Below are 19,768 nucleotides of genomic sequence, written 5' to 3'. Positions count from 1 at the left end.
GATTTGCTTGTGTTGCAATGTTCTCTGCCGGATAACAGTTCTGAACCTGAATCCTTTATTGGAAGGCCATCAATGTGTTTGTGTGTGTGTGTAACCTTAACAAGGTGGAAGTCAGAGACTTCCGCAAGCTTAACTGTGATACTTCGCTCTTAACGACCAGCCAAAGTTCCCAGAGAGACATTGAGTCATCGCCCAATCAGACGCCAGAGCTCAGAAAGGAAATGACATACGTTTGCCGCACTGCAGATTCCGTTATATAAGGGAAATGCTAGAAGCTGTATCAACACACAACCCGCTCTGAACAAGATATCTCACTTAATGAGAAAACAACACCCTCATTTAATCTTTGAACACATTATGCATTCAAGAGGAGGTTATAATCACTCACATAGCAATGGAGAGTCCTCACCTTTAATATGATGCTGGGTGGGCGGGGCCTTACTGAACCTATCTAAATGAACAAACGCAGAGACTAATAATGTTGCAGTTAAAAGTATTTTGCACTGGATTGTCCCTCATATTACTTATACAACAAATAACCACCACCATGATCATGAAATTCGAGTCATGATCAATCTCTTTTCAGTCATGTTAACGAAATAATCCAACTTCAGCTCTGGCCAAGAGAGGGTGGAAACAGGAGTCCTTAAAGTTATAACATCTCTTGAAAAATTTTGGATTAGGATTAGATTAATTTCAGATGGATCAAACACAGCCAGCATGCCCATGTGGGGCTCACGTGGATGAAACGTGGGCTAGGTGGGTTCCAGGTGGGCATCGGTTCGTACATACTTTGTTACTTGGGCTCAATTGGGTTCCCAAATGGGTCCTCAAATGGGTCTCACATGGGTCCCAGGGAACTTTTGGAGATTTTTCAATTTAAAACTGTGGAAGACCCTTTAAGAAAAGGTTTTTTAAAGAAAATGGTTATTTAAAGGTTCATCGAAGCACGTTAAGAGGTTCCTTCATAGTTTCAAACTAAAGATCCTCCAAAAGTTTCTCAAGGGGCTTATACTTTTAACAGTGTATATAGTGTTCTACCCAGATGGTGCCCATGCTTTACTCTTTCTGGTCCCATCAATGACCTTGGTGGACACCCATATCAGGGGCCAACAGGACAAAACCTTTTGGTTCCCAGTTGAGCTAACCATACAGGCCCCACATGGACATGTTAGCTGGGAAAATAATAACATTTCAAATTTCCTCCCCAATTTAATAATTTCTGAAATTTTTCACTCACCAGCTGGGACTCCGCCTATCACAAGGGAGGGTGAAGATTAGCACATGCCTCCTTAGAACCATTTGAAGCCAGCCTTCTACCAGTTGTGGTAATGAGGGGAGGGGAAGGACAGTCTATCCTGAGGGCCATCCATCCTGATTACGGATGCCTGTCACCTCACTAGGAAATCAACTTGTGATCTCCCAATCATAGACCTAGCAATTTAATCGTTGACAGTCGCGCCACTCTGGAGCCTTCAATTTTTGTGCTTGGTATATTTTGCTATAATATTTAAACAGAATTACAAATTGGCGTAATAAATTATAGTTAAGTAACTACTATACATAGTTTAATTTACATTCCATATAGCATTCACATTTTAGTCACAAATGATAAATATGTTGCAAAATCAATAATAAAAATAATGTGTACAATGAGCAATAACTCAATCAAGTTAAAATCACAATAAAACAATAATAATAAAAAGAAATTGAATTTTTCCATTTCTTTCAGTGAGCTGAAATACTTTCATCAGTAATATTTAAAAAATCTCTTTTCTTCATTTAAATATGGTAACTTTTATCTTTTAGACATTGCTTTGTTTTGACTGTGTCTTAATGATTCTCACAGTCCTAGAAATTCTGCAGCTGGTCAACCAGAGGGACCTCCTCCTAGCTGACACCCACATCCAGGAGCTGGAGAGAGAGTGTGCTTTAGACCCAGCCCTTTTTGCCCAAACTCCACCCACTGCAACCACACCCACTGCCGTATCTCCTCCCTCATTCTCCTCTCCTCTCCGGCTCCCCCTGGTGGCGGGGCTGTGCGAGGAAGAGCCCCCCAGTCCGTGGGATGCGAGTCTCCGCAAGGTCAAAGACGTGGAGCTGCTGTACGAAGCACTGCAAAGGGAAATGTGGGACGTGGTGCGCGAGTCGCTACGCCAACCATGTGCCGGACCACAGCTGGGTCTTGTGGTCCTCGTCATTCAGCAGGAGGAGCATGCCGACCATGTCTGGGCACTGCGCCAGGAGGCCCAAGCCAACCTCCGTGAGGAGGACCAGCACCTCAGTGAAGGGGACGATTCCGACCTGCGCGAGGGAGCCCATTCTGACCTGCATGAGGGGGCCCGTCCTAGCAAGCGGCCCAGGAAGCTAAGGCTGAAGTGGGCGGAGGCAGTGGGCGAAGCTGCTGACTGGTCACTGCCACAGCCAGGGGGGCTGGCTGCAGGGCAGATGGCTGTGTTTTTGGAGCGTCTGAGGGGCCGTGTGGTGGAGGACATGGACGCAGCCAGGAGGAACGTGGTGGCGGTGTATCCGACGGATTTCACCGTGTTACAGGTTTACATGCAGAGTTATCACAGGGCCGTGGCCAAACGCCTGAAGATCATCACCTCTGGGCCTGTGCAGATCACTGACATCTACTCACTGCTGGATTGGATCTACAACATCTACAACAGGTATATTCATATATGCATACACCCCCTTCTCATCCTCTCTCATTACAAATTCATCATCAACTAACTACTAATTTAAATTTATTTATTTATTTTTTTTATTCAATTTTTTTTTTTACTTATTTAATGCTAATATAAGGCTACTGTTGGCTAGTGTTCTGCGAGTAGTTCTGCCTGCCGACTTTGGCCGTATACTGATACCGCATTCTTTGACCAGATACTGCTTGAGTACTGCATTGTATCAGTGATTTCTTAGACTCGTTCCTGGATGCTCAAATAAACCCAGTTAATATTTTAACATAGCCCTTTTTAGAAACACCTCATGAACTTCCATACATCTATCAGGGTAGTCTCCACCATGGGGAAGTGATTAATTCTCAAATGCAGCTTTTGTGTTTATCATTGAAAGGGAGGAAACTAACACCAGCAGGAGTGCACTCACAAAGGCTTTTATGTTTGCAGTCCCAAATTTAATATATGTGCCTGAAACCATACAATGTTCTTATAAACCATACTAAGCACACAGTGTTGAAGTCCTGGAGTCCAGAACATATCATGCTCAGTAGTAAACATAGCACAGAACGATTACATTGGCCTAATGCAATATCCACAGTAAATGCACAACAAATACATCCCAGATTGTCTAAAATAAGAAAAACATTATTCTAAGCAGCCTAACGTTAACGCCAAGCAGAAGGGACAGACTGTAACCTTACCAGTATTTGCACCCACATTTCACAAGGTAGAGTTAACATGCTATTTTTAAATGATTATTTATTGAGTACAATTACCTATAAGCTATTTAAAATATACTTGACATTGAGTCTTGAACACCTTGTCTCTAATGGTATTACAGTGGAGATGAGTGCAGGCCAAAAAAAGCACCCAAGGTGAAACAAAAGATTGGTACTTTGCACCAGTCCTTTTTTTATGGCCAAACAGCACAAGTGCCTCATATCACTACTTTGATGCTGTTTGTTGGGTTCAGGCTAACAGTAAAGTTGTGTGTTGCAGGGACGTGTTGGCCACAGTGAGAGCGATGGGCTCTATAGATTGCTCTGCTCTGGAGCCACTGTTACCTGCTGAAGTCATTGACAGACTGGAACAGGAGTGTCTCAACACTGTCTGGGTAAACACAATTAGCTATAATATGGTCTATATAATATGGTGTTATGTATTTGCATAAGAATTATATACAAGCACATGTATGTGTATTCTAATGCTTTTTACTCCTTTAATTTTAAGTTACCACTGTTTTCAGTATACTATTTTTGTCCTGTATGTAAACAATCTTAGTGCACCAGTTTCTCTTACACTGATAAAGTCCCGGAATGGGCCCGAAAAAGTGTTTGCGTTCAGCACCATGGACAGTGTTCAGGAAACATGCTGTAACATATTGGAGGGGTCTAAAGAGATGAAGCAGAAGCACTGAGACTCACAGATTATAGCGTTATTATACATAATTATAGCCAAATTATAGCAATTATGTCAAGGCAGTTAATTATAGTAAATACCAGCTTGTAATGTGGCCTTGTATTATAATGTGTGCACAGGATAAGGTAACTACAGAGCTGTCTCAGGTTCTGGAAGACGAGGAGAAGAGGTGGGCTCAGGCGCTGCACATTGAGGAATACCAGTCTGGCCTTGCACGCTCAATCATACAGGTAAAATTCACAGTCACTCACATAAACTTTATGATAATTAAAAAAAAAATATTTTAATATAAAGGATATCTATTAATTCTGTCATATCACAATAAAATCACTACTCATTAACCATAAGGTATGGTTTGAAACTTTAAAATCTGCTTATTCAATGCATTTTCTTTGCTGGTGTCAGTGAGCTGCATGTCAGAACTAATGAAAGATATTTCAAGCTGAACACAGCACAAAGATTCTGTGTGTGCTAATATGTGTGTTTGTGTGTGTTTACAGAGGTTGAAGGTGGACCTGGACAGATCCACAGGTGTTAGCCAGCTATTGGGCGCTCGAGTAGCCAGATGCACTCTTAACGGACTGGCCGACTTCCTGCACAGGTAAGGATAATAACTTTATAATAACACTTTATTTAGACTTCACTAGCGTGCTAACTTGGTAAATGACTTCTCTTCAGCTCTTGCTGATAGAAGATGCATTCCTGCTGCCCTAGTAGTTTCCTCCGAAGATAACTTCATGGGGGATTCAGACATTTTAAGAGTGGGACCAAACCACAGGGTGTAAAAACATTCAGCTGAAAGGGAATTTCACTGTGTGTAGAGAGTAGTGAACAATGTTCTTTTTTAATAAATAGGTATTTCACTGATTTTGTGAATATTCACTTCTTATTTCAACTCATGAAATAAGTAGATTAGACGATGTGTCAGCATTTATGTGTGTGGAAACATTGAGAATGCTAACATGCAACTTTACTGTTTAATTAACACACTTCAGACTGTAACTACCTCAAGTTACCTCAGGGGGACTATATGGCACTAAATGGAATAAACTGTAGCTTGCACGACTGATCAAATGAAACCTGGGCTAGTCTTGATTTTTATTTTTGTACCATATTTGTACGAAACCACTTTTTTTTTTACCATTACACCACTAGTGCATATGCTAATGCAATGTGTGTGTGTGTGTGTGTGTGTGCTTATAATTAGTTTTCAGAGAAAAGTAGAGATGTTCCATGAGACTCAGGCAGAGTTTGGAGATCGGGGTGACGGTTACGTGTCTCGAACCATCGCCCTGGCTAACTGCGTTCCTCCATTCAGGTACAACTCTATGCTTATAGTCCAGCTACACAGGCCTGTGCTTATAAGTGAAATGCATAGAAGTGTTCTTATTTTTTATCTTTACATTGTCTGAACATTTAATGATAGATGAATGATATTTGTATTACTTTATGAAGAATGGACCAATATCAACTAGTAATTAATTTCAATTGAAAGTTGGAATCAAATAATTTTACATTAAGATGCCTTAAAGTTAAGAGTGTTTCTGTTACAGCCGGGACAAATACAGCATTGCACTGATAACCTGATAAGCACATGTCCTTCAGGGTTGTGCCATTATGTACAAATTAGACTAGATTACAAACTTAGGAGAGAAAACATTTTAAAAAGTATTTAATAATTTGTAATAATTTTTCTTTTAAACTAATTATTATAATGTGTGTGTGTGTGTGTGTGTGTGTGTGTGTAGGAGTTTTGTGGAACGCTGTAGGCAGTGTGATCCTCTGGGTAGTGAAGACTCGTCCCAGAGAGCACACTCATCACTCGAACGCATCATCAACCAGTCTGTACGAGTTCTAACGGACCAATTGTTCGAAAGCATCAGGGTAAGATGAGCTCATGATCAGATCAGATTTTCGTATTCGTATTAGTATTATCGTATTAGTATTGTTACATGTTTGTAATTTACTGTGAAATAAAACAGCTTAAAGTACCTTAAACTCACACTCAGGTAAAAGCATTGGCTTTGAGAGCAATTCCAACAAAACGTCTGTGTCAGATGTGTTTTTTACACTCAGATTTCTTTGCAGCTCTGCTAGTTATAATGATGAATCACAGAAATCTGGGTCCGAGTTTTTATTTTGAGGAAGTCAAGGGCAACAGCAGCAAGAAAAAAACTCAAGAGGATCAAGAGGAAGAAACCCTGAAAGATACCAAGACTCAAATGGGGAATCTTCCTCTGGTCGAGACCAGATAGCTCAACATATGAGTGAACAACAAGAATAAAAATACAAAATAGTGAAAAGCAATAGTGAATAAGGTGGTATGGTAAATGTGACATCAATCCATAAATGATGAAATTCACCTCATTGACCTCAAAATTCAACAAATAAGAAAACTTTGATGAATGTCAGAATCTTAGTGAAGTAGGTTTAAAGAACAGTTGGGGTGAATAAGGCCCTTTTTACTTTTACTAAAATAATGAGTGTTGTAAAAGCAAAACAGATTGAGTAGAAGAATGGAAATAGTACTGAGAAACTTCTAGAACTGCAGTAAAAGTACACCCAGCATCTTTCAACATATCAAGTGAAATTTGGTAGACACTGTTCTTCTCTTTTTCATCAAGATTTGGTCTAAAATAAAAACCTAAAGCTGCAGTCTCAGATGTGCAGAAATACAAAGCAGTTCAGATGCTGTCCCTAATGTGACTTTAACCCCCAACAAAGTCATTAGAAACTAAATGATAATGACTAAAATGGAAAAGATATTCTTTTCCCTAACTAATATACCTGAGTACAAATAACAGTATTATCACTAAAACACACTGAAGAAAGACCAGTCCAACATTTACTTCAACTCATTGAACTAAATAAAGACTACTAGCTTTTGCCAACTCTGATCACACCTCCTAACAAAGTGGATGAGCTCTATCACTTTATTGAGCATTTTTATAAGTACCATGACCTTGAATGAAATAAAGTGACCAGTGATCAGTGAGTGTTCAGACAAGCCCACACACACATTTAATGCAGATGTGTTTCCTCTGCCCTGCAGCCCTTCTTCGATAAGCTGCTGAGGAAGAAATGGCTGAATAACACTGAGGCCTACGAGAGCATTGAGGCCTCCATCAAACAGCACTTTAAAAAATTCCGCAGAATGGACTGCCCTCCATATCAGGTACACACACACACACACACACACATTATAAGTGATGTCACAAGAACCAAGCATTAACTAATTCAATTTACATAATACCAAAAATTCAGAGCCCCACCCATTAATATTGAAGTTCTTTTAGTCTGGACTGCATTTTTTAATAAGGCATATGACATGGAAGCCAATCAGAGCAGAGTTTATTTGCATTTATTGGTCTTAAAGGCACAGTAACAAAAATAGCTTTTTTCATTCGAAAAGTTTGTCCACCAGGACTCAAACGTTTGGTTGATGGCCATGCCTGTGTTTGACTGTTGGGAAAATATAGAATGTAGTGATCTAGAATTGAGAATCTGAACTGATTTGAAGATTCTTATCTTACTGAACATTCCCAAAAGGACAGCACAGGACAGACACATCCGAATGTTCAGGTTTGTTTGTGTTTGTCTAGTCTGTGTATTCTAGCTTTAACGGATAAAGAAAGGGTGGAAAATTGAGGTGTACAAATGTGTTTTAGCAGTTTTAGCCAATGAGGTGAAATGCATCTTATATGTTGATCTTCTCTTGTTCTCTATATTCCACTATTGTGTAAATTGTTCCTCCAGTCACAGCTGGTATAATGAGTGTACTGTTTAAACAGTCGTCCATCTGAACAGAATTGTGGAGAAATTGATTGACTAATAGATTGGTTGATTCACTGATTGACTGATGGAGTGATGACTGCTTGATTTCTAGACACTGGTGAATGAGGTGCACAGGCGGGTGATGGTGGAGTACGTTCGCGCCATCATGAGGGGGCGGGTCATCTGCACGTCGCTCAAAATGAGGAAGAGGCTGGCGTTCCGCCTGCAGGACGAGGCCAAACAGCTCAAAGCACTCTTCAAAGACCTGGTACACATATTCACACACATACACACACTGTATACTGCATGGACAGCTGGAAAATCCTTTGTACTGCAGGGTTGCTTTCTTTAGTTCTTATCCACTCCCATAACCCAAAACTACAACCCATGATGAGGAGAATCACAAATGAACATACAGACCTCTGTGTACATGTAGATGTGTTAAAATTAAGGTACATAAATGGGGTAAATCCATCTAATTTCTATAATCTGCACATTTTGCTTCAAATGTTACAATTTCATAACTGTTAATATGCTACTAGCTAATGCTAGCTCATTTTTTAGCTTGTCAGCTACAGATCCAGCATCACAGAACTGATGTACTTTTGACTTGTTGCATGATGTCTCTGACTGTTCACTTGCTGCATAATATGTAGATCCCAGATATATGCATGTAGATGTTTTTGACTTTACCTGTCAGTGTTAATGTTATGACTGATAAGTGATTGACTTTTGTTTGAATGGGTTGCTGGAAAGGGTTTAAATATATTGTTATTCTGTTAGATGTATATGATAGATAATATTTAAAAACAAATCCCCTGTCATATCCAATTCCTACTCACTGACTAGGACTCCCCCGTGTTCTCTGGGACTCCCGGCCATTGATGGCCGTGGCATCTACTGGTATTAAACTGACAATCTCTCAATGATGGGATCAACACAAGGTTTGCTGTGCCACTTGAGAGCCTTTGTTTTGGTGTGGGTTGGTGTGGCGCAGGAGATAAAACCACTAGCTGCCAGTGAGCTATTACACCATGTGGGAGACCAGGGTTTGATTCCCAGTCTGGGTGACTATGCTGCGCTACACCAATAAGAAACAAGACCCAATTCTACACCTGTACTTTCATCCGGCCCACATACCACTGTGAAACGACAGCAATGACTCTGTTTAAGTCTGGTGCCATAACACAGCCGCAGCTGGTTACAGTTGGGCAAGTTTGGGGTAAAATAGAAGTGTGTGCTAGGTTAGACTGTATGTAGGAAGCATGTAGCTCAGAATTCAAATATGGCTGCTACAGCCAGGCCAGTTTTGGGTCACAGTACACTTGTCAGAGCCAAAAGAGCCTTGACTGGGCCTTGTATGACCCAGAATTGTCTAAAACACTCGCAGAGCACTCTGCTGCAGTGATAGCAGGTAAATATGGAGCTAAAAAACAACTGTTGTTTGACTGTAATGAATGAATGCTCAGAGTAATCAGTTCAGATACACCTGAGATCAGGGAAAGTGACACCCTAAGACATGTTTTCACATCCTCATAGAGATTCTCAGCTGTTTAATGAGTGTGTGTGTGTGTGTGTGTGTGTGTGTGTGTGATGTGGTTGTTATCTGTCCTCTGTTCCACTTAAATCACCCATCCATCATCTTAACTGAAAACAGGAAGTCGGCCGCTCGGCCACTTCCTGCCTGCTGTCTTTGAAGGCTTTCCTTCGCACTGACCGTTTCCGTGGAAATGAAGAAAACGAGCTTTTAATTCCTTAGAGGATATTGAGGATATTTAGTGTGTGTATGTTGGACTGTGTGTGTTGGTATGTCGGAGTGTGTGTGTGTGTGTGTGTGGGGGGGGGATATTTATAGTTAAGTCTGGTGTGAAACTCCTCTGGTCAGCTGAAAGACTCTATGCTAGAGGTCAGTATTGGACACTGACCATCGAGGTAGAATAATGGCTTTTTCAACATCCAGCCTGGAGAAATATGTGTAGAAAATTGCACAATGACAGTTGATAGGTGATAGTAGATAGTGAGAACTGTTGAGACTCATTTAGTTTATAAACTATATAAGGCATCTGACTCTCTCTTTCTTACTCTCTCTCTCTCTCTCTCTCTCTCTCTCTCTCGTTCTATCAGGAATCTACCTGTTCGTGGCTGGACAATGTGATTGGTCACTTGGCTGACATCATCCTCCTGGAGGACACGCCCTCCATTCAGATGGAGGTGGGAGTGCTGGTCAAAGAGTTTCCAGATTTACGGTACGGAATTCTTACATGCAAACATATCGTCGCTGTCATGCAAAAAATTGCAACCTGGCAACTTTCTATGAAAATTCCTTCAATGAAAGTCAAAGTAAAAAAAACTGTATTCTAGGCATTTTGAAGGATTTCTATTGGTCCGTTTATCATGTCATTTTGACACAATGTAAAGAACAACTGCCAGATTCACATTATGTCAAAAAGTGAAAAACAGTGAAAATAGAAAAAAGTTTTTTGCTTGACAGCAGCGATATGCAAATAGACAGATAGGTAAATATACTTGTATTTTTAAAGAAACAGTCACCAAAAAGCTCATTTGGAGCAATGATAAAGAACAGAACAATTTTCTCAAGACAGCTATCAGAGCCAACCCAGACCAATCAAATTTTTTGAGTTGAGCTGGAGCTAAAAGAACCTCTAAGAGAACCTCTGGTGTAGAAGAAGCACTGCGATTTGTCCCATAAAATCCTAGTTTTATGTAAATGAGATGAAAGAGGTTGAAGACTTTATTTTAAGCTTTAATCTTAAACACTATGCAGCCTTTTACCTTAAAATAACATCTTCAAAATCATGTTGATGCTCCACTGACTTGTAGCAGTGAGAATAGCGTCTCTGCACTCGACACGCCAGAAACTGCAGTATGTAACTCTGCAGTTAAAATGGACAGAGAAATGTGTAACCTGGGTAACCTAAGTCAGATTTGTATAAAATGCTGTAATATTACTCTACTGCCTCGGTGCACATACTTCTTTTACTTTCAGTGATGTTTCTGAATATCTCAGCTGGTCAGCAAATGCTGTATAGAGTGTGTCCTTTAGGAGTAGCTCAAAGCACCTGGCACCTGGCTGTATGGGGAAGCCATAATTGATGTAATAAAATGATTTAAAAAGATATTGGCAAAATCAGGGCTGCTGATGTACACACTGAGGGATGTTCATACAGCTTCCTGTTCTCCATCTCATGGATCAGTTTCCCCTTGTAATTGTATTTTTTTTGCTTTTGATGAAAGATGGCTGCCTTTACTGCAGTATTTCTGTTGAGGTGGAACATCAGTGCAAAGCTTTTGATTTTCTCATTACTGCACACTCTTATCACTTGCAGTCAGCTTATGATTGGTTGCTAGTTCTCTTCGACAGATTTGTTTGATTTAGCCAGTTGACACTGGTTGGACGCATTCAGAGCAGGCGCTGAGCAAAACCTTCTTTCTGCAAAGCCTCTGACCAAATTTAGACTAAATTCTGACTGACACCCATGGATGCACGCATACACATAGTGGCTATTGTACAGTCAAACAAATGCACACACTTGCACTTTCCACAAAAGTACACTTACGCACACTCACACATGCATTCAGGACAGGATGTCGGGCACAGAATAAGGCAGGAAGGGGGGGTGCACATTTTTCAGGTGTTATCTCCACTTCACCCCTTTAACACCCAACATTTCATCATTTTACATAACGTCTGTCTGAAATGCAGAGCTGCTGGACGGAAGCGCGTGGGTCAGAACTCTGTCCATCACAGACACTCTCCATTCATGAATAAGTAAACCTCCTGACCCTGCCCTTTCCTGCCTTAGAACACACATGCTATTTTTCAAAACACTTCACCTTCCTGAACTCTTAAGAATGTCAGAATGTCTCGCTGAAAATAGTTCCCCTGCACTCAGACCTATGTGGAAAGTCTCCATGCCAGCTTCCCCTGTGTGGGTATGTATGTGTGTGTGTGTTACAGAGCTTTAGGTGGACCAACAGGGTCAGCACAGGCCCACATGGGTGCTGAGCTAGTCCTGTGTTATATACTAATACTGTCACTACTACTAGTATGACTACTAAAAACTAATGAAAATAATAATAACCATATACAATATTATTATTATTATTATTATTATTATTATTATTATTATTAAATTAACAAAAGATTGTAAAAATGGGAATAAATATGGAAACATGACCAAGTATTAAAAATAATGAAAAAAATAGGAAACACACATTACTTAATCAGCCTAAAACACAAAAACACATCACTAAATCAGCTTAAACCACAAACACACATCACTAAATCAGCTTAAACCACAAACACACATCACTAAATCACAACCACACATCACTTAATCAGCCTAACCACAAACACACATCACTAAATCACAACCACACATCACTAAATCAGCCTAAACCACAACCACACATCACTAAATCAGCCTAACCACAACCACACATCACTAAATCACAACCACACATCACTAAATCACAACCACACATCACTAAATCAGCCTAAACACAAACACACATCATTAAATCAGCTTAAACCACAACCACACATCACTAAATCAGCCTAAACCACAAACACACATCACTAAATCAGCCTAAACCACAAACACACATCACTAAATCAGCCTAAATCACAAACACACATCACTAAATCAGCCTAAATCACAAACATACATCACTAAATGAGCCTAAACCACAACCACACATCACTAAATCACAACACACTTCACTAAATCACAACCACACATCACTAAATCACCCTAAACCACAAATACACATCACTAAATCACAACCACACATCACTAAATCAACCTAAACCACAAATACACATCACTAAATCACAACCACACATCACTTAATCAGCCTAACCACAAACACACATCAATAAATCACAACCACACATCACTAAATCAGCCTAAACCACAACCACACATCACTAAATCAGCCTAACCACAAACACACATCACTAAATCACAACCACACATCACTAAATCAGCCTAAACCACAAACACACATCACTAAATCAGCCTAAACCTCAGCCTAAACCACAACCACACATCACTAAATCAGCCTAAACCACAACCACACGTCACTAAATCAGCCTAAACCACAACCACACATCACTAAATCAGCCTAAACCTCAGCCTAAACCACAACCACACATCACTAAATCAGCCTAAACCACAAACACACATCACTAAATCACAACCACACATCATTAAATCAGCCTAAACCACAACCACACATCACTAAATCAGCCTAAACCACAAACACACATCACTAAATCACAACCACACATCACTAAATCACAACCACACATCACTAAATCAGCCTAAACACAAACACACATCACTAAACCACAACCACACATCATTAAATCAGCCTAAACCACAACCACACATCACTAAATCAGCCTAAATCACAACCACACATCACTAAATCACAACCACACATCACTAAATCAGCCTAAACACAAACATACATCACTAAACCACAAACACACATCACTAAATCAGCCTAAACCACAACCACACATCACTAAATCAGCCTAAATCACAAACACACATCACTAAATCAGCGTAAACCACAACACACATCACTAAATCAGCCTTAACCACAACCACACATCACTAAATCACAACCACACATCACTAAATCACAACCACACATCACTAAATCAGCCTAAATCACAACACACATCACAAAATCAGCCTAAACCACAACACACATCACTAAATCAGCCTAAACCACAACCACACATCATTAAATCAGCCTAAACCACAACACACATCACTAAATGAGCCTAAACCACAACCACACATCACTAAACCACAACCACACATCACTCAATCAGCCTAAACCACAACCACACATCACTAAACCACAACCACACATCACTAAATCAGCCTAAACCACAACCACACATCACTAAATCACAACCACACATCACTAAATCAGCCTAAACCACAACCACACATCACTATATCAGCCTAAACCACAACCACACATCACTAAATCAGCCTAATCCACAAACACAAATCAGCATATATATATATACCCTGTTCTTATTTTATGTTTTTTTTTAACACTAAAGTAAGTTTCTGTTGATCTTCATTGTGGATATGACGAGAGTTTGATTGACATAGGTCATAAATCTGTCTAACCGGCTATTCTGACAGAGTGTGTGTGTGTGTGAGTGTGTCTGTGTATTTTCTGGCTGGCAGTGCTCCTGGCTGCTGACGCACAACCCGGCTCAGCAGTCAGGAAGTAGCTGTGGACTACTTCCTGTTCTTGCATGGTCGCAGGAAACTAACTGGTGCCACACTCTTAACACACACACACACACACACACACACACAGACACACACAGCGAGAGAGAGAGAGAGAGAGAGAGAGAGAGGGAGAGATACTAGAGATTACTGGTGAACAGACTCTCTTTGCTGTCACTGCAGATTAAAGAGATCAAACTCATCCCTAGACCCCTACTTTGCCGCAGTTTCCTGTTGTTGACGGACTGGGTCAGCTGAACTCTGTCTCCAACCAACTCACAAAACCCTCCTGTATTTACACCCAGTACAGATACACACATAGAACTTTATTTATTCCGAAGGAAATTACAGACAGTGGCATGCCTGGTCAAAATATCCGTTACTGTAGAAAGTCAAGTGAGTAGAAGATGAACTGCTCTCCAAAAGACATTTCCAGCTTTTTAAAGAATATCAGTGAATTGTTTTGTTCAATATTTGTCATAAATAACATCAAGTTTGGCCAACCCAGGAGATTTGAGCTCCCACATAGATTTTTACCAAGGTCTCAGACGTTAATTAGCTTGTGCTGGTGCTCACAATCTTCATTAGGAAAAGCCAAATGATGGAAACTTCAATTCGCTTTAAAAATACCTCTACCTATATAAAGGTATTTATAAGTATGGGCTCTGAAAACTACAATACTTGATGACTACAAAGCAGGGAAATCTATAAATATCAAAGCATTTTTAAGTAGCCGCTGTAACGTAGTTAAAAAGTGGCAGTTAACAGGAACATTGGAGGCCAAGTTGAGATCTAACCGTGTGTGCTAATCTTATGATATCTTCTTGTTATTAGCTTGTGTTGCAGCCAGTGGCACAGGGAACATTGACGGTAGTTCAAGGTGCTAAGGCGATTTCTCTTATAGCAGGATATAAATCTTAAACACAGCTCAAAACCAATGTGGTCAGACTACCCCAACCATGTAGATAACAGTACACAGTCTCAGACACCACAGAAGCAAGTGGACAACTCCACATGGTTTGAAGTGAGTGTGGGATGTTTTAGGTAGCCGGTTTGCACCATGATAATTGGCAAGTAGAAGCTTCTATTACTTATTAGCTACATTACCTACATAAGCCTCTGGGTAGCTCCAGTGTAAAACAAGGCACCCAGCATATTATTTGGAGGGGGGGAAGGCAATTGTAAAAAAACTAAATTTTTGTCTGAACATCCCATTAAGTAGGGAAAACACTAAGCCCCACTGTTGGCCTCCTGGAATGCAATGTGACACCACTGGCTTGTATAATCAAATTGAGGACAACAATTGAGGAGCTCTTCGTTTGGCATAGATCAACAAAAAACAGGAAGTCAGCACTTCTTGTCCTGAAACACATGGTAGAGTGGTAGCCTCAGTCTGTTTATGGAATCCACATTAACAATTGAAATTTGTTTAGTCTCTTGCCTCTTCATTAGTTCAGTCTGTTTCTGTCTGAGATTCTGTGTCTTATTTGCGTCTCTTTCCTCTTCCCAATCTTTGTCTCTATCTTTTTCTCTCTATCTCACTCTGTCTCTCATATTCTCCCCTTCTCTCTCCCAGGAGGAAGCACGTTTCCGCTGTGTTGAATGTGAGGGGCATGGTCCAGCAAGCTGAGCGTCAGGAGATTCTTGCTGTCGTCCGGGACTTTGAAACCAACACCGATATGCCCAGGGACCACGCTCTGTTCTCCGAGATTGCTGTGGCAACAGACATGCCCTGTCTGGGACTTGTTCTGATCCGTTTTGCACTGACAGTGTCATCGTGGGTGTCCAGCGCTCGACCCCACAGGAGACACACCAAAAGGAGCGCAAACCACAAAGAAGACGATGCCAGTCAACATGTTGTACAAGTCAGCCAGTAACCAGTGAACAAGTCAACATCTTACATGAGTCAGTCTGGAACCAACAAGTCAGCATGTTACACAGGTCAACCAGTAACCACTCAAGACGTTACAGATGAGAAACCAGTCAATACATTACACAAGAGGATCGATAATCAATCGATAAGTTATGCAACTTACACAACAAAATATACAATGCAAGTTAACTAGTAACCTGTCAACTCATTACACAAGTCAACCAGTAATGTTCAAAATGTTATGCAAGTAAACATTCTAAGCAATCAATCAGTAAAGTCAATGTAACAGTAAAGTTGACATGTTACAGAAATCAACCAGTCAATGTTTCACCAGTAACCAGTAAACATGTCACACAAATCAGCCAGTAACAAGCCAACATGTTACACAAGTTAGCCAGCAAAGTCAATGTGACACAAGTCAGCCAGTAACAAGCCATTGTAATAGAAGTTAGCCAGTAACAAGCAAATATGTTACACAAGTCAGCCAGTAACAAGCAAATATGTTACATAAGTCAGCCAGTAACAAGTCAATATGTTACACAAGTAAGCCAGTAGCAAGTCAATATGTTACACAGCCGGTAAAGTTGACATGTTACAGAAATCAGCCAGTAACCAGTAAACATGTTACAAGTCAGCCAGTAATCATGCTACACAAGTCAGCCAGTAACCTGTAAACATGTTACATCCATTAATTTCAGAAGGAAAAAGTCATAGCACTTGTAAGCAGTCAGCATAATTTAACTGATAACTAGTCAACATATTACATGAATCAGTCAGTAATCAGTCAATATTATATACAAGTCAATCACACCAGTGAACAAGTCAATACATTAGCAACCAGCCACCTCCTGCATAATCAACGTACTACAAAAGTCAACCAGTTCACAAATTTGACAATTTAACCTGGAACTAAAGAGCCTGTTCACACAAATGTCAACAAAGAACAGCATCCTCATAGCTTTTATATGAGCAATAACATGCAGTGTCTTTCTTTGAGCATTAACATCCTAGCAACCTCTGAAGAAATGCACAGTCAAGGAATGTGACGGAAGACTGAAAATCTGGCAAAGCAAAAAAGACGAAAAGAGACACAAACGCACCCCCTCCCCCCCCCCTTTTTTTTTTTGAGACATGCAGGACTCAAACAGGAAGTACTCTCCATTATTAACACAGCTAACAGGAAGTAGACTTTCTGACTGCCAAGTCATCAGTCCCTGTGACTGTCACAGCTAATGGAGACAAAGCACCACCCCAAGTCCATCTAAACAATGGGGTGCACTGGTGAAACGAGGCAGGGTCTCATCCCAGTTAACCTCATCAGCGCCTACGCATATTTTGTTGTTAAGACTGCTGGGAAATAATATCTAAAAAGTGAACGCTTACTTTGATAAAAGTGCTTATAGGTTCCTGCTATGATAAAGCAACAGCCTGTGTGTGTGTGAGTAGTCCCTTCCTTGCATTAGCGAGCTGATGGCTTGGTGCTGCTGTCCACGGGCTGATTAGCGTAAGCATCATGTTAATGTTTCTATGTCATGTAATGCTAATCTTTGTGAGCATGTATGTGAGGAACACAGCACAAGGTACAGACATGTTTCACGGACATTGTCCGAAACCCTTTCAGGGGATGCTTTCATGATTTTCATGGTAGTGTGTTTGGAATGTCTTATTGTGCCGAGTTCAAAACCAGCTCCAGAAATTCTTGGGTTTTGAGTTTATTACTGATGTGTCCAGAAGATTGGAGTGGAGTAACAGTAGAGGGCGGTCATGGGAGAAAAGAAGAGGTGTTATGGAGTGGCATCTAGCTGTGACTTGATGTCAACGCCCCCTCCTTCTGTCTCGAGAAAAAAATGAAAAGGTGGAAGTAATCAGTATTTGGGAAGGAGGGAGGTTTCAGGAAAGAACAGTCAGTACAGGTTAGCGGTAGCAGATTCAAGGAAGGGTAGTTGTAAGTGCATTATGTACACTATCGTTCAAAGGTTGGAATCACGTAACAGACTGAAATACTAAAAATAGGATGCTAGAAGTTACTTTTAGATTTGTTTTAATATATTATATATATTTTAAATGGTTTGGTAAATTCGGAAAGCAAATGATATGTAAATAATCCACTTCCATTACATATTTATAGTACTGCATATTATTATAGTGATGGTCTTGTAATCTGCCTCAGGATTTAATCACCACTTTGGAAATACATTCTGAAGGCATTCTGGATATTAAATTTATTATTTTATTAACTTCATGCTCAAAGATTTCTTCATTTGAAATTTTCTTCAAGTTTCTTGTTTAAAATTGTATAAGCCTTCAGTCCTAAGATCTCATACGGACATTACTACTACATAAAGTGTAACACAAAATTAAATAAATACACATTTGCAGCTTCACCTGCTTGTCGTAAATTTCAGCCAAGTTTCGCATAGATTCAGGAAAAGAACAAAACACAAAACACAACTCTCTACAGCCGGGGTGCTCATAGCTGGTGATCTACCATTCTGTAAAGTTTAGCTTTTCCCTTAGCATATGCATCTTAGAGCCAGGTGGGTTGTACCTGAACTCTCCAGCGTGTTAGATCTCCAGGACCAGGATTGAGTGCATTTGCTCTGCAATTTCAAACAAAAAAAAGCGTCCCAAAAAATCTTAATCTAATATCTAATTAATTTTTAATTAGATTTGAAACCAAATGTGAAATCAGATATGAAACAATATTTGAAATCAGATTTGAACCAGATTTCAAACAATGTGAAATTAGCTCAGATTAAAAAAAATAATAATTGATTTAATGTGTCTACAGTTATTTTTTTTTGAAAATCAGATTTTAAACATAATTGAACATTAGATTTGAAATCAAATGTAAAAAATGACAATATACATGTATTTGCTGCGGCACTGATTTGATTTCACTAACAGTGATTCTAAGCTTATGAGCGGTAGTGTGTGTGGGATGCTAAAGCTTGAAGGGTAAGGTTTCTGGCAGGGTCTTCCAAACCTCAGTCATAGCAAAACTTCATCCATCATCCAAGATTCTACAATCTGGGGAAGTTAGATTTATTATCCACTCAAGGAGAAATGCTGTGAAGTGGAACAGTTGAAGTGGCTCTTCAAGAAAATGCACAAATATTGTTTAGAAGTGAGATAAAGAAGCTGAGTACTTCAGATAGTCCTATACAAAGAGGCTGCAGGCCTGAAAGCAGAATAAGGTTAGCATTAAATATCTACTTTATGAAAATTTTTGTCTCAATATTAGTATACATATAATTCTTGCTGGTCTGGAACTGTAATATCTTTTCAATACTTTTTACACAATATCTTTTACAGTATCTATGTACATTTCCTTACAGTGACAGTTGACTAAAAGATGGACGGAAGTTGTCTGAGATAAATGTGATGATCTTTAAGAATATCAGAATGAAAATAAAAATCCCATTGACTGGGTATAATAAACTAAACAACAGAGCTTGTGGTTAAGTTTTTTTATTTGACTTGTGTGTTCATTTGTTCTCTTATTATTAGGAAAAGGATTGTTTTGTGTAAACAACATGTCTTATATTGATTATTTTATATAGGAGGCAGCAGCATTCTTTGGATGAACTGTGTTTTGAATCAAGGGGATGTTTTGAAGGATTGGGATGTTTTGAATCAGCTGGGCTTTTTGGATAAACAAGGCTTATTGGGTGAAAGGGCCTGTGTAGGGGTCTTTGGGACAGCTCTTTTCGGGGTGAAAGGGTTTTTTGGGG

The 19,768-nt window shown here is 39.8% G+C and overlaps 1 protein-coding gene across 1 annotated transcript in view; it reads left to right on the top strand.

Moving 5' to 3' along the window:
- Positions 1 to 19,483, top strand: part of exoc3l2a (exocyst complex component 3-like 2a) — a 31,189-nt gene extending 11,706 nt beyond the window's left edge. Inside the window, exons 4-13 of the mRNA XM_072675987.1 lie at positions 1,850 to 2,672; positions 3,684 to 3,798; positions 4,223 to 4,333; positions 4,604 to 4,704; positions 5,311 to 5,421; positions 5,852 to 5,987; positions 7,156 to 7,278; positions 7,990 to 8,145; positions 10,002 to 10,123; positions 15,738 to 19,483. Coding sequence (XP_072532088.1) covers positions 1,850 to 2,672; positions 3,684 to 3,798; positions 4,223 to 4,333; positions 4,604 to 4,704; positions 5,311 to 5,421; positions 5,852 to 5,987; positions 7,156 to 7,278; positions 7,990 to 8,145; positions 10,002 to 10,123; positions 15,738 to 16,038 — 2,099 coding nt within the window. The 3' untranslated portion in view covers positions 16,039 to 19,483. The remainder of the gene's footprint in view (positions 1 to 1,849; positions 2,673 to 3,683; positions 3,799 to 4,222; positions 4,334 to 4,603; positions 4,705 to 5,310; positions 5,422 to 5,851; positions 5,988 to 7,155; positions 7,279 to 7,989; positions 8,146 to 10,001; positions 10,124 to 15,737) is intronic.
- Positions 19,484 to 19,768: the final 285 nt, after the last annotated feature.

The sequence above is a fragment of the Salminus brasiliensis genome, chromosome 1, assembly GCF_030463535.1.
Source record: "Salminus brasiliensis chromosome 1, fSalBra1.hap2, whole genome shotgun sequence".
Taxonomy (NCBI): Eukaryota; Metazoa; Chordata; class Actinopteri; order Characiformes; family Bryconidae; genus Salminus; species Salminus brasiliensis.
This window is presented reverse-complemented; position numbering and strand designations above follow the sequence as displayed.